Below are 12,740 nucleotides of genomic sequence, written 5' to 3' on the forward strand. Positions count from 1 at the left end.
AATACGTATGTTACAGAGTACAATGGAGTTACCTGGTGGGCGAGTATTGCCACCTAAACCTCTAGAATCCATGAACGCGCTTCGTTCTTCCACCACAATCTCACTTCTCACTTCTTTTAATTCAATGATTAGGGTTCGGTTTGAAGGATGGGGATTTGGGATTTTTGTTCTTCAACTGGGAGAGTATTTAGGAGACTGGATTTTAGGGATTATGCAATTACATTGACTTATCACGTATAAAGACAAAGAAATACGGTCAATAATACATATTCAAGTGGAATGACGAATTTAACCCTTCCAATTAACCGTATATTGATGAAAGGACCATTATTGGAAAGAAATTGAAAGTCAAGAGACCTATAATGTTCAAATTAAAAATCAGAAATTAATTTTAAAAAATCATAATAGTTGGAGGACCATTACCGAAATTAACTCTTTTATAAACTACAATTTTGCAAACAAAAACGTCTCATAGCTTAAGAAACAACCGTTCTGCATGACTGCATCATAATTTAAAGAATTTTTTTTTTTTTTACATTACCTCTAAAAGGTTAAGGTTAAATTCTACATTTTTTTTTGTTAAACCACGATATGTTCTGAATAAATCCTAATTATACTCAGATTAATCTCGTTCGCACTGAGTCATCCCAATTAAAGGGTAGAGTGCTTATCATATTGAGTTTTTCATACAAGAGAAAATTTTGAATTTTCGACCTCTTTTAAAAGATGAGAGTAAATTATACATATTTCAAATACCATTTTTTTTAAAATGTCATCAGGTATCCTTCAATCATTATTGCATGGACCATGGTCCACACAATTGTGTGGACCATAAATAAAAAGTACATTTTTAATATATTAAAGGTACATTATTTGTATACTAAAAGTATATTATTTGAGGGTACATTATTTTAGTACTAAAAGTACATTATTTTATATATATTATATCAAATAATGTATCTTCAGTACACAAATAATGTACCTTTAGTATATTAAAAATGTACCATATATTCATGGTCCACACAAGTTGTGTGGACCATGGTCCATACAATAATTTGCCAGTATTCTTACCACTATAAGACTAATCGAAATTGGCCCAAGTCAGAACTGTGATGTTTAACTTTTACTTTTACTTGAAAAATCAAACTCAAAAACTCTTTAACATGGCACAACCTCCGATCTTACAATTATCGCCTACCAATTGTGCTAAAGTGTTGGTTAAAATATTCGTTTTTCAACTCTCTATATTTCAAATAAAAGTTAGTATTACCAAAACTATGTGGTTTAATGGTACCTAGGTTGAATTTTTATTTGGAAGGTTGTGAGTTCGAGCTTTAGTGGAGGTGTTATTTGTTCTTTGTGTTTTATAGTGGGTTGAGAAAGTATATGAACAGATACTACATTGTAATAGAGCCGTCAAAAAAAAGTAAAAGTTAGTATTTATTGCAATGATACATTTTTCAAATGAGTTAATACCCAAAATCGTCCTCGATTATAGTGGTTTTTCTCAATTTCGTCCTAAACGACTTTGGTGACCTAATATCGTCCCAGACTTTTGTGTTTTGCTCAATTTAGTCCTCCATTTGTTATTCCGTCAAATTGGTGTTAAATAAAAGGACAATTCAATAATGTCAATATTGATCTCTCTTTACTTTCAACTTGTGAAGTACGAAATTCCTCTTTCTTGTACGAATTACACCCAGAATTACTCCCGAACCTGCAAATCAAATTTTATATTCGCAGTTTTAGGAGTAATTCTGGGGGTAATTCGTAAAAAAAAAAAAGGATTTCGCAGTTCACATGTCTATGAGTAAAGAGATGCCAATATTAAAATTACTGAATTGTCTATTTATTTAACACCAAATGGACAGAATAACAAATGAGGGACTAAATTGAGCAAAAACACAAAAGTCTGGGACTAAATTGAGCGAAACACAAAAGTCTGGGACGATATTAGGTCACCAAAGTCGTTTAGGACGAAATTGAGAAAAACCACTATAGTCGAGGACGATTTTGGGTATTAACTCTTTTTCAAATATTTGTGTTTAAAGTTTAAACATTTAAATTTAAATTGTTTGAATTTTTTTTTAAAGTTTAAATTGTTTGAATTCAAAACATTTAAAAATTAAAATGGATTTTTGATTAAGATAAGGTGATTGAACCGTCTTAGTATGCCACGTTTAATAGCTCAATTACCTTTGTGGTCAAATTACACATATCATCCATCTTAATGGCAAATTATGCTCTGAGCAAGGTGGGCACGGTTTCATATTCATGATTTCTATATTGTAGATTTATAATTTTATATGGTAGATCCATAATTTCTATAATGAGGATTCATAAAATTTATACTTTAAATTCCAATTGTTGAACTCTGTTTTTACAAATCAGATAATTATATGTTCATAATTGATAACTATACAGTTTAGAAATTATGAATCTACTGTATAGAAATTATGAATCTATTGTATTTAAATTATGAATCTACGGTTTAGAAATTATGAATCTAAAGTATAAATTTTATGAATCTACAGTATAGAAATTATGGATCTACAGTATATAAATTATGAATTTACAGTATAAAAATTATGGATATGGAACCGTGCCCACTTTGCAAGGTGGGCACGTCCTCACAACATAACGATCTCATCTTAATTATAATCTAAACTGCCCGCATGGGTAGCTCAACTGGTCATAGAGGTGAAATTTTAGAATAATGACCAAGGATCAAGTCTCACCAACGGCAGTGTGGGAGCAACCTCTCAAAGTGTCTAGCCTCTGTGGTTCATGTTCAGTTGAGTCGCCATGATTTACATCCTCCCAAATGCTCGCCTTTAGGGTTGAGGTTCAGCCCTTTTTAGAATAATTATAATCTAAACTAATTAATTTAATAATATTTCATAGAACTCTAGTTTAACGGGAATGAACAAATAATTGTAGTTAAACTGTATAAGATAAGAAAAGGAGGAAGCAAAAGCGTAACGAAAGTAGCATCGTATTGTCGCCTATTACTTGGTTTGATCCTTGAATGGGGTCCACACACATGAATTCATATGTCTGCGGCTTCTTGTTTTCTTAAAGCCTTCATGTCCTTCTGGATGATACCGTACAATAATAAATACTCCCTCCGTCCCGAATTGATTGTCTCATTTGCTTTTTGCACGCTTTTTAAGGAATTAAAGTAAATGTTATGTATTTTCCAATTATGCCCTTCACTTTTTCACTTTTGGGAATAAAAGCAAAAGTCATAAGGGTAATTTGGGAAAAAGTAGAATGATGGTGATGTTCAATTTTGAAAAGATGACAACATTTTGGGACAAACTAAAAAGGAAAGTAAGACATGCAAAATGGGACAGAGGGAGTACTTTTCAAAATGCAATTAAAATTATAAATAAGAGTATACATTCAACTAGGAATGTCAAAAATATTTTAAATTTCTCGTCAAAGATAAAAATTTAAAAGTCATAAAACTAAATACGAAAAATTAATAGTCAGAGACCAAAAGTGAAAGATCAAGACTAAAACTGAAAAAAAAAAAAAAATCGTAAAAATATTATTCCAAATTGAAAAATTCTACGGATTCAATTGGAGAATTATTCTCCATTTTTCTAGAATTTAGAAAATCCAGTAACTACTCTCTAAATTTTGAGAAATGGAGAACGGTAAATCCACACTTCAATCCTTTTGCAACAAAATTTTAAATTTCTAACCAATTTTTCCAGAGAAATGGAAAAACTAAAAATTGAAAAACAGAGATATGGATTTAGTAAATGAACCCCACAGGGACGATTCCAAGTCAACTAACCTAAATCCGAATTCTTAGGTGTACCAATTCTGCAGGTTTAGAGACAAAATCAGAACCAATTCTCTCAGATTCAAAAAATAAAATTCCCCACCTCAATGAATACAGACAAGTTGCATGAAAACATGAAAACCAACAATCTCGAGGCTACATCAGCGGAAATGATTGGCCCGTGGTAGCATCTGCAGACATGCGTAGAGTACATTCTGCTCCTCGAGGCACCAAGGTTATAATGCTTTGGAATTCAGGTTGGCCTGCAAGTGTAAATACGGACCATTCCTTATGAAATGTATCGATCCTGCTGCTCCTGAAGAAGCCTTGCTGAAGATTTTGCGTCGAGATAAAGTGAGTTCACTTCTTCAAGGTCCGCCTGAAAGTCGTACAAAGTTACATGAGATCAATCCCATCGTTCTGGCATTAAGGCTAATTCAACTTGCCCAAAGTTACAGGTTGAATAATCAAGACCTTAAGAGTTGATGTTGAGAACTTTTAAAAGAATTACTGTATTAAATACCTTGCAGATCTTGTCACGGCCATTCATTTTTGCCACAATACTGGCGGGTGATAAAAGCTGAACAGCATGCCTAAAAAAAGGAATAATTCTTTAAAAGATTGATTCATTGAGTATTGATCCCGCTAAAAGTCACCAGAAAATATAAAACAAACCTCAGGGATGCTTGCTGCCCGATCTCCCCTAGGAAAGCTAAACTCTCTTCGTCAATACCTAGATCCTCAACCTGAGCACGGATAGCTAAAATCTGCCATGGCATCAAGCAAAACATACCACGAAACAAGTATTATTTTGTATTCCAGAAGTATAAAGCAATGGGTCAAATTCAAATAAAGTAGGGGCTAAACCTGTATCATCTCAGCTGGACCATAAGTTTCTGTTCTAATAATCACCAACCGGTCTAACAAGTCAACAGGTATACCATGTGGACTCGCCATATCAGTTCCTCTACAGAGAAATGATTTGTTAGATTCAATATGACAATCATCCATTATCAACAGTTAAGATTTTTCCAGAGCAATTAAATGTTCAAAGTGCTGATAGTATTCCCAACAAATTTGATGCCACCATATAATCAAGCCCTTCAAAAAGGGAAACGCTATGCTCTAAAAACGCCAGCTGATGTGGATAGCATATACTAAACTGTAAAGAAACCTTCTCAAATGAACAAATTCCACCTTATAATTTGTTATCTCCAGATGCATCAATAAAAAACGGAGTAACTAAATTGAAAAGAACACATTTCAATATGATCAGATTATGACAAACATAAATGAAAAAGAACATAAATTTCCATACCTAACATTACAAATTCCTCTATTAGTGGCAAAAATCACAATTGGTGATAATGAACTCTCCAAGGCACGATTTAGATATGAAAAGCACTCCATATCCAGCATATGTACCTGTCCAAGTGATACTTTTCTAATTAAAGCAAATGATGGCAGTCTTTATAGTATCTCAAGAAAGTGAATAGATGTAAGGACAACCTCATCAATAAATAAGACACCAGGAACAAGCTCTGCCACACCCTCATCAATATAACGATTTACAACCTGTTATTAAAAGATCATACGAGTACAAATAATTAGAGATTAGAAATCCATGAATTAGAAGCATACCTAATAAACAGTACTTGAAGATACTGAATAGTCACTTTAAATAAAGTTTAACAAAAAATTTCAACTGCTATTTCAATCAGTATATCATTTTTAAGCTCAACCAAGTTCATTTTCCAAGGACAAAAACAATATAAAAACATTGATGCCAAGAATCCTTCTCATTATTCATATGACTACCTTGTTTATTTCTTGTCTCAACTTATCAGTAATTTCAGTTTTCCTGGGTTTCATCATCTGACCCATTAAGGACAATATATCTTGTCCTCCTTGAGGCCGTGCATTTGCAGCATCAAGATCATGCAATGTAACATCCTGATAAGATACAAAAGCTACATTAGAATGGGATAAAAACGATACACATAACACATTATCTAAAACCAAAGAGAGGTGCTAAGGTACATTGCACTTCAGAGAAGTATTATCGTAGCACGAAACCATGTTTACATCAAAACCAGATTAAAACTTCACAATCTAGCAATCGTATAAAGATGAAAGGGAATTGATAGGTTTTGGGTAGTGATCCAAGGCTAGGCCCAATAAGATTAAAGTTATGATTAATGTTCAACTTGAGGGATTGAAAGACCTAGGCAGAAGTGTGAGAAACCAAAGAAAGAAAGAATAGTGAAAATATTTGATTCTATAATAATAATAATAATAATAATAATAATATAATAATAATAATAATAATAATAATAATAATAATAATAATAATAGGTTGCAATAGATTGTCTTTATGTGATTCTATATGTTGAACTATACAAAGATCCTATATTTATTGGTTGTTGATGGTCATTCACTCCCTTGACACTTGAGAAATAATAAAAAGCCTTTGAAAATAAAAATATAGTAGTGCTGAAATTGAACACCCTCGGGGAATAAATATGGCACACTGAAAATAAGGAAATAAACACAATAATACCAAACTTGAACACCCTTAGGAAAGCAATTCTACAGTGAACCCAAAAAGTTTTCAAATCTCACAAAAAAGACTGAAGAATGGCAAAACAAGGATCTAAAAATTTTCAATGGGAAGAGTCATCGCTGGTGGATGTGCACATGTGGAGGTCTTCGGCAACTCAGCAACGGATTGCTATGAAGTCCTGAACAATACAGTGGTGTTAGTTTGTAAAGGCAATCACCGGAAAGGTTGGAATTGAGAGGGTAGTTAAGATCCTTTCGCCAAAAACTAGATTAATCTTCAGAAAATTAGAAGAAAAAACTAGCTTAGGATACATAGGCTCTTATACCATGTTGAATTTGAGGATTGAAAGACATGGTGAGTGGTGAACAGAAATCACCCACCAATTAGGCAAAAGAAAAATATGTGAGAAGCCAACGAGAGAATAGAAAAAATAGAGAAAATATATGATTCTATAATAATATCTACAATAGGTTGTCTTTCCATGTTTTTGAATGTTGTACACTTGTACTATACAAAGATTCTATAATACTCTGTAATATTTACATTATGTTAAGCCCACTCCTACTAATAAGAAATCAAGCCTACACAAACTAGGACTAGAACTAGGGTTTCCTATAATTCAACAATTAACTAGATGTTCATGCCAAGTATCTTGTGGTCTAATGGCATCATTGTTACCATTCCAAACGGAAGGTCACAGGTTAGAGTCTCATCAAGGATGTTGGCATAATCATGAACAGATACTATAGATAGGTAATAGGTTAGATTGTAGTTAACAAAAAAAAAAAAACTAGATGTTCATCTCTCAGCCCAAAGACCCATTGCTAAGTTAGGCCCATTATAAACCCGTTGAGATCTCAACTCAGAAAATCACACTAGGAGAAAATAGTCTAGTACGTGCTTGAGAGAAGAAACCCCATTGTCTCCGCCCATGGCACCAAGATCTGTATCAACTAAACAACTTCAGGACACATTTTTTATACTTTGCCTATCCATTTGGAGTCTACTTGGAACCATCTAACTGAATAAATAGTTCCTCCTCTACCTCCTTGGAATGGTTTCAGAACATTCATAGAATATCCTAGCAATTTTCCTAACCTTTTGCCAAGACTCAAGGTACTCCCTACATTCAAGGAAATACAATTAAAAAGCACCTTGCTGCTCAAATATTTTCCATCTCTATTTGTATTTAATCATCTAGCCCTTAATTCCCCTCATTTTGAATAAAGCATTAAATATTGAATGGTTGTGTTAAACCACTAATCCTACACACCATCAATAGGTAAATGGAAAGATGAAAAGATCAGTATGTAGAAAAAGTACAAATTAAGTTCAATGTAAAGGTAGTTTTCAGTTTGAATCACAAGGCAAATTCTTTGATCTCTGGACTGCTTTCTATGTCAAGACTCAAAATAACATCTTGTATTCATTAAGATCAAAGGACTGAATTCCTAGCAGATGTGTGCATGAAAATTTAAGGAAATGCCCCTTGGTCACTAGTACAATGGATCAACTCCCATCTGATGTACCAAAGAAATGTGTTTGTAAAATGGAAATATGGGCTACCACTCATAATATTTAATATCCTATTGGATTCACAGTATAATAGTACATACAATATAGTATTAAAACATCTGAACTGGAAGTGAGACATTAATCTACCAATCTCCAATTCGTAGTCTTACAATAGCATATGTGATGGTGACTAACCTGCACTATCTCCTTCTTCTTGTGAACTTCTCCTTTAGGAAGTGGAACGTACTCTTCTGCCTCAAGGTCATATTCTGTATTAAAGGCATCACTTCTCCCAACTCTTTTAACAGCTCCACTATTTGCTTCAATGTATATGACATCACCAACAGCTACCTGCAATTCAAAACATGAAGCTCACTAGTAAAAGGTATTACAAAATACCAAAAGGTTTTAGGCATAAAAGTGCAACCTGCAATATATAAATGCGCAGGAATTTTCATTATAAGTGCCAACTCTCTACACTATGACATGAATAGATCTGAATAAATACTTGCATATTAACATGCTTCAAAACTTAAATAGAAGTTCAATTGAACATTATGAAAAAATAAAAAAAATAAGAAAAAAACCACTAATCCAAATCACAAAGCTGTTGGAAGCACTAACCTTTTCTTTAATTAGGGCATCATATATGGTTGGGTCAAGCTTCAATTGCTTGGTCCCTTTGACAGTTTTTAACCCAATAATAACATGGCTAATGCTTTTACCATATCCACCTGTGACACTCTCAATCTCCTCTGGAGACAGTTCAGTAACCTATTAAAAAAACAGCTTCATATAAGATGACAAATTGGATAACATCAGTCAAACCTCATGGGCTTAGCAAGACAATCTAGGGATAGAATATAGGTTGTAAATGGGTAGCTTGCCTCTCCTTCATAAACTTCCTTGTTTTCCTTCATTCTTAGACCAATCGCTCGTCTAAAATTTTCCATCAAAACCTCAGTTTTCTTCACTTCTGATGAGTATACTTCAGATCCAACCATTGGGCAAAATGGTACCTGCAGGGTACAGATCAAGAAAAAACAATAATCATCAAAATAGAAGGTACATTATGAACCAAATACAATAAATAAATCCAACAGAATTTCACAATAAAGATTGAAGATACAAAAAAGGCTTTTCCCAATCAATGAGCTATGAATATGAAATACATAATATCAAACAATCACAAGCATAACCAACTAAAAGCCACAATCGAATTGTAAACACTCCAATAAGGTACCTTGCTGCCAAGTTCTTGTGAAATACCCAGGGCAAGTGCTGTTTTCCCAGTACCAGGAGGTCCAGCAAGCAGTAGAGCCCGACCAGCCATCTTCTTCTGGCGAATCATATCAACAACAAGGCCTGCAGCTTCTCTGGCCGAAGCCTGACCCACAAAGCCAGCTGCCAAAGGTATTGCTTTTCCATTGGGCTGTAAAGCAACATAATGTATTATCGTCCAAATTAGCCATAAAAAGTTAAATTGCAGCAAACCCATTTACAGGGTAGAAGAGAACTGAAAACGTAACATGAAAAACTGTTCCTTCTTTTTAATACTGCAGCAAGCAAAATGGGGGAAGAAGAATACAGCATTGAAGTGCTTAACTTCACAAACAAGTTGCATAATACAAACAGACAAAACCCTAAACGCAGGGAGAGAGAGAGGAACAAAAACCTAACTGTGTATTCACCGCAGGTATTCTAAAGGTTGGAATAAAAGAGAAAAAACGTTGAGAATATGGAGGAAGAAGGAATGGTGAAAATGAAGAGCAGGGAGTTTACCTCAAGGCCAAGACCTTTAATGTGAGTATGAGTTGCTATTCTCTGCTTCTTTGTTGTCGATTGCACTTCTTCTATCTTCATTCTACCTATCTATCTCTCTTGCAGGCTGCAACGCGGGTAGATGGAGTTCTATCTCTCTCTCTCTCTTGGGGTTTTACAGAAGCTCCAGCGGGCTGCAGCGGAGGCGACGCTGGGTTTTACGAATACAAATAATCAAGGGAAGAAAGTTCTTATTTTGTACGGAGTATTTTATTATGAAAAATGTCAATTTGACCCCTATATTAGAGTTAATTCCAGCAAAGGTTCTTCGATTATTGTGATTTTTTAAAATTGGTCCTCGTCTTTTAATTTGGACGCAAAAGATCCTTGACTATCAGATTTGTTCCAGCATTAGTCCTTCCGTTAAGGTTCAGTTAGTTAGGCGTTAGTATTTGGGCTAATAATGTCATTTCCTTAGCTTTCTTTCTTCTTCCTAATGCCTAAGAGTATATGTATGTATTACACGCAGAGTAGCAAAAAGAAAACTCCATTGTTTCTTACCTAGCTTGTTCCAGTATGCATTATCACATCTTTCATCCATCTATGTAAACTCACCTCATATCTCTCATTCCTTTACTACATTGCTCTTCAGAGTCCAAAGTTCTTCACAACCCAGAAGAGACAAAAATGGCTTTTCTCGCATCAGGTTTCCCCAGACTTCATAGATAAAACTGCTGCCTTTGTTCAGTTCAGCAAAACAGAAATGGCAACCACGTTCGTTAACACGATGGAAACTTTAGGGAGGAGCTATGATCCAATATCAGTTTTGCATCCTCTCTCAAGACTTCTGGATGGTGGTTGCACACATGCTGCAAACTATGAAGTATACAGACAAATTTGTAGTTCACCCCTTTCGAAAGTCTTATTTGCAGATCAGGCCGAAGACATCCGAACCAAAGGTGTATGTGAAGTTTCGAAGGCTAATAAATAAGAGGAAATGATAGAAGATAAAAAAAATAAAAATAAAATAAAAAATAAAATAAAAAACACTACTTTTGCCCAGAGTTGTATATATAATCCCTCCTTTGTTTTGTAATAGAATTTTTTGTTTTCATTCTAAGATATGTTATACTTGATTTGAAACATTGTACAATGTAAAAGGTTGGAGAACAACACCATGGGAATACCCAAGGTTTGGTACCTAAATCATGTTCTTTGTTCTGTCATTCTTGGCTTCTAAAAGCTACAGCGCTGTGAATGCAATTCTTCCATGTAAGTAGCTAAAATACAGTCATTGTGTGCAATCAATCCCGCAATTGCATAAGAAACATAAATTTATTATCATCAATAAAACAAAGCACCAACACATAGATTCATTGTTCAATATCAAATGCCCTGTAAATAAAAACTACCCAGAAAGAATTGAATGAACTACGAAGCCAAAGTGACACATAAAAATTTCTGAAACAAACTAAAGAAGACTAATCAAACAAAACTGAACCTACACTACATGAGCAAATAGAGAAACAACTCCCAGGGCAGTAATGAAGTAAAAAACAATAGAGAGCTTGGAAGTAGAATTGTGTCCCAGGGGCGGTCCTAAGTTGTGGGGGTCCCATTCGTCGCCACCCCGGGATGCTGCAGGGGAGGTTGCAGGCCATGCAAGTGATGCAGCAGACACAACCTCAAAAGGGTGCAACACATGGACAGTCAGTTTCTGGCCATCTTGCAGTGGCCTTGCCGCCCGCTAATGAAGAAAAACAAACCAGAGCGCCTGAACTGGAAAATTGTCTCTCCATCATCAAATTTAACAATTGAATTTGAAACATCACAGTTTGTATAATCAGCATAGCTCATGTCATTTGGAACATTAAACATAACATTTTGTCTTATGTCAAATATCTTAGCTTAGATGTATAGAAACTGACAAAAGGGTATCTCCAATTCGAAATTGGTTTTGAATTGCCCATTCGTTGAAAGTCTTAGACTCGTTTCCAGTAAGTTTTTCCCAACTTGTTGCCGCCAACCTCGAACTGGAAGGGGAAGAAACAAGGACAGAAGAAATGGAAGTCAGGAGAAGGGTGGTGAAGAGAGCTTTCTCAATTAGTCTGGGGAAACCTGACTTAAGAGTGTGAAGAGCAATGTAGTAAAGGAATTAGAGATATGAGGTGAGTTTATATAGATGGAGGAAAGAGGTGATAATGCATATTGGAACAAGCTAGGTGAGAAACAATGGAGTTTTCTTTTTGCTACTCTGTGTGTAATACGTACAAATACTCTTAGACATTAGGAAGAAGAAATCAAGCTAAGGAAATGACATTATTAGCCCCTACACTAACGCCTAATTAACTGAAACTTAACGGAAGGTCCAATATTGGAACAAATCTGATAGTCAAGGGTCTTTTTCGTCCAAATTAAAAGACAAGGACCAATTTTGGAAAATCACAATAGTCGGAGGATCATTGCTGGAATTAACTCCCTATATTATTTATACCTTTAATTTTATCCTATTTTTTCTGTGTTTTTGCCGTCATTATCATTGTAGTATGTTGCCAAACACCTTGTGCTCAAACGACACATATGTCCTTCTCTTTGAGTGAATGTCACAGAATTGAACCCCAATGGTGAGATATTGACTTTTTGAGTTGCATTAATTTGAGAAAGTATAGAACAGATAATATGTTACTAATATATTTTTTTCTTTTGGGGATTACCCCCGACGGTACACTTGGAATTCTAGACCTCTCCTTGAACTTATTAAAAATATCATAATTATGCTATGTTATTAAAGATTTAAATATTATAATTATGCTATGTTATTAAAAATTATTAATGTTATTAAATTTCATATATAAAAACGAAATATGAGATTAATTCATTTATAAAGTTTTATTATTTAATAACACTGTTGCAAAAACCGGTCTAGGCGTCCGCCTAGGCGCTAGGTGCCCCTAGACCGTGGCGATTTTCCTCCTAGGCGCCGGTCGCTAGGGATGGCAATATGCCCCGTCCCCGAATAAATAAATAAATAATATATATTACTTATTTATTTATTTTAGTTATAATATATATATAGGAATATATTCAAATACAAACAGTGCTTAAAAT

The 12,740-nt window shown here is 34.4% G+C and overlaps 1 protein-coding gene across 1 annotated transcript; it reads right to left on the reverse strand.

Annotated features, from left to right (window-relative positions):
• Positions 1–3,657: 3,657 nt before the first annotated feature.
• Positions 3,658–9,815, reverse strand: LOC109162870 (ruvB-like protein 1). The gene is made up of 12 exons (XM_019311587.1): positions 9,654–9,815; positions 9,115–9,303; positions 8,759–8,890; positions 8,496–8,645; positions 8,067–8,222; positions 5,612–5,746; positions 5,303–5,368; positions 5,112–5,218; positions 4,661–4,760; positions 4,469–4,560; positions 4,317–4,386; positions 3,658–4,172 (listed from the first exon to the last, which is right to left on the reverse strand). The coding sequence occupies exons 1-12, from the start codon at positions 9,732–9,734 to the stop codon at positions 4,083–4,085; spliced, it is 1,368 nt and encodes a 455-aa protein (XP_019167132.1). The 5' UTR covers positions 9,735–9,815; the 3' UTR covers positions 3,658–4,082.
• Positions 9,816–12,740: the final 2,925 nt, after the last annotated feature.

Source organism: Ipomoea nil, unplaced genomic scaffold, assembly GCF_001879475.1.
Source record: "Ipomoea nil cultivar Tokyo-kokei standard unplaced genomic scaffold, Asagao_1.1 scaffold2957, whole genome shotgun sequence".
NCBI classification, from domain to species: domain Eukaryota; kingdom Viridiplantae; phylum Streptophyta; class Magnoliopsida; order Solanales; family Convolvulaceae; genus Ipomoea; species Ipomoea nil.

What these genes read in the sequence shown, in the direction of transcription:
- LOC109162870 (XM_019311587.1), bottom strand. Translation starts at nt 9,734, where the DNA reads ATGAAGATAGAAGAAGTGCAATCGACAACAAAGAAGCAGAGAATAGCA. An exon ending in CACAAGAACTTGGCAGCAAG is followed by an intron (nt 8,891 to 9,114) that starts GTACCTTATTGG and finishes TGTACCCTGCAG; the next exon opens with GTACCATTTTGCCCAATGGT. An exon ending in GTGTCTTATTTATTGATGAG is followed by an intron (nt 5,219 to 5,302) that starts GTTGTCCTTACA and finishes TCACTTGGACAG; the next exon opens with GTACATATGCTGGATATGGA.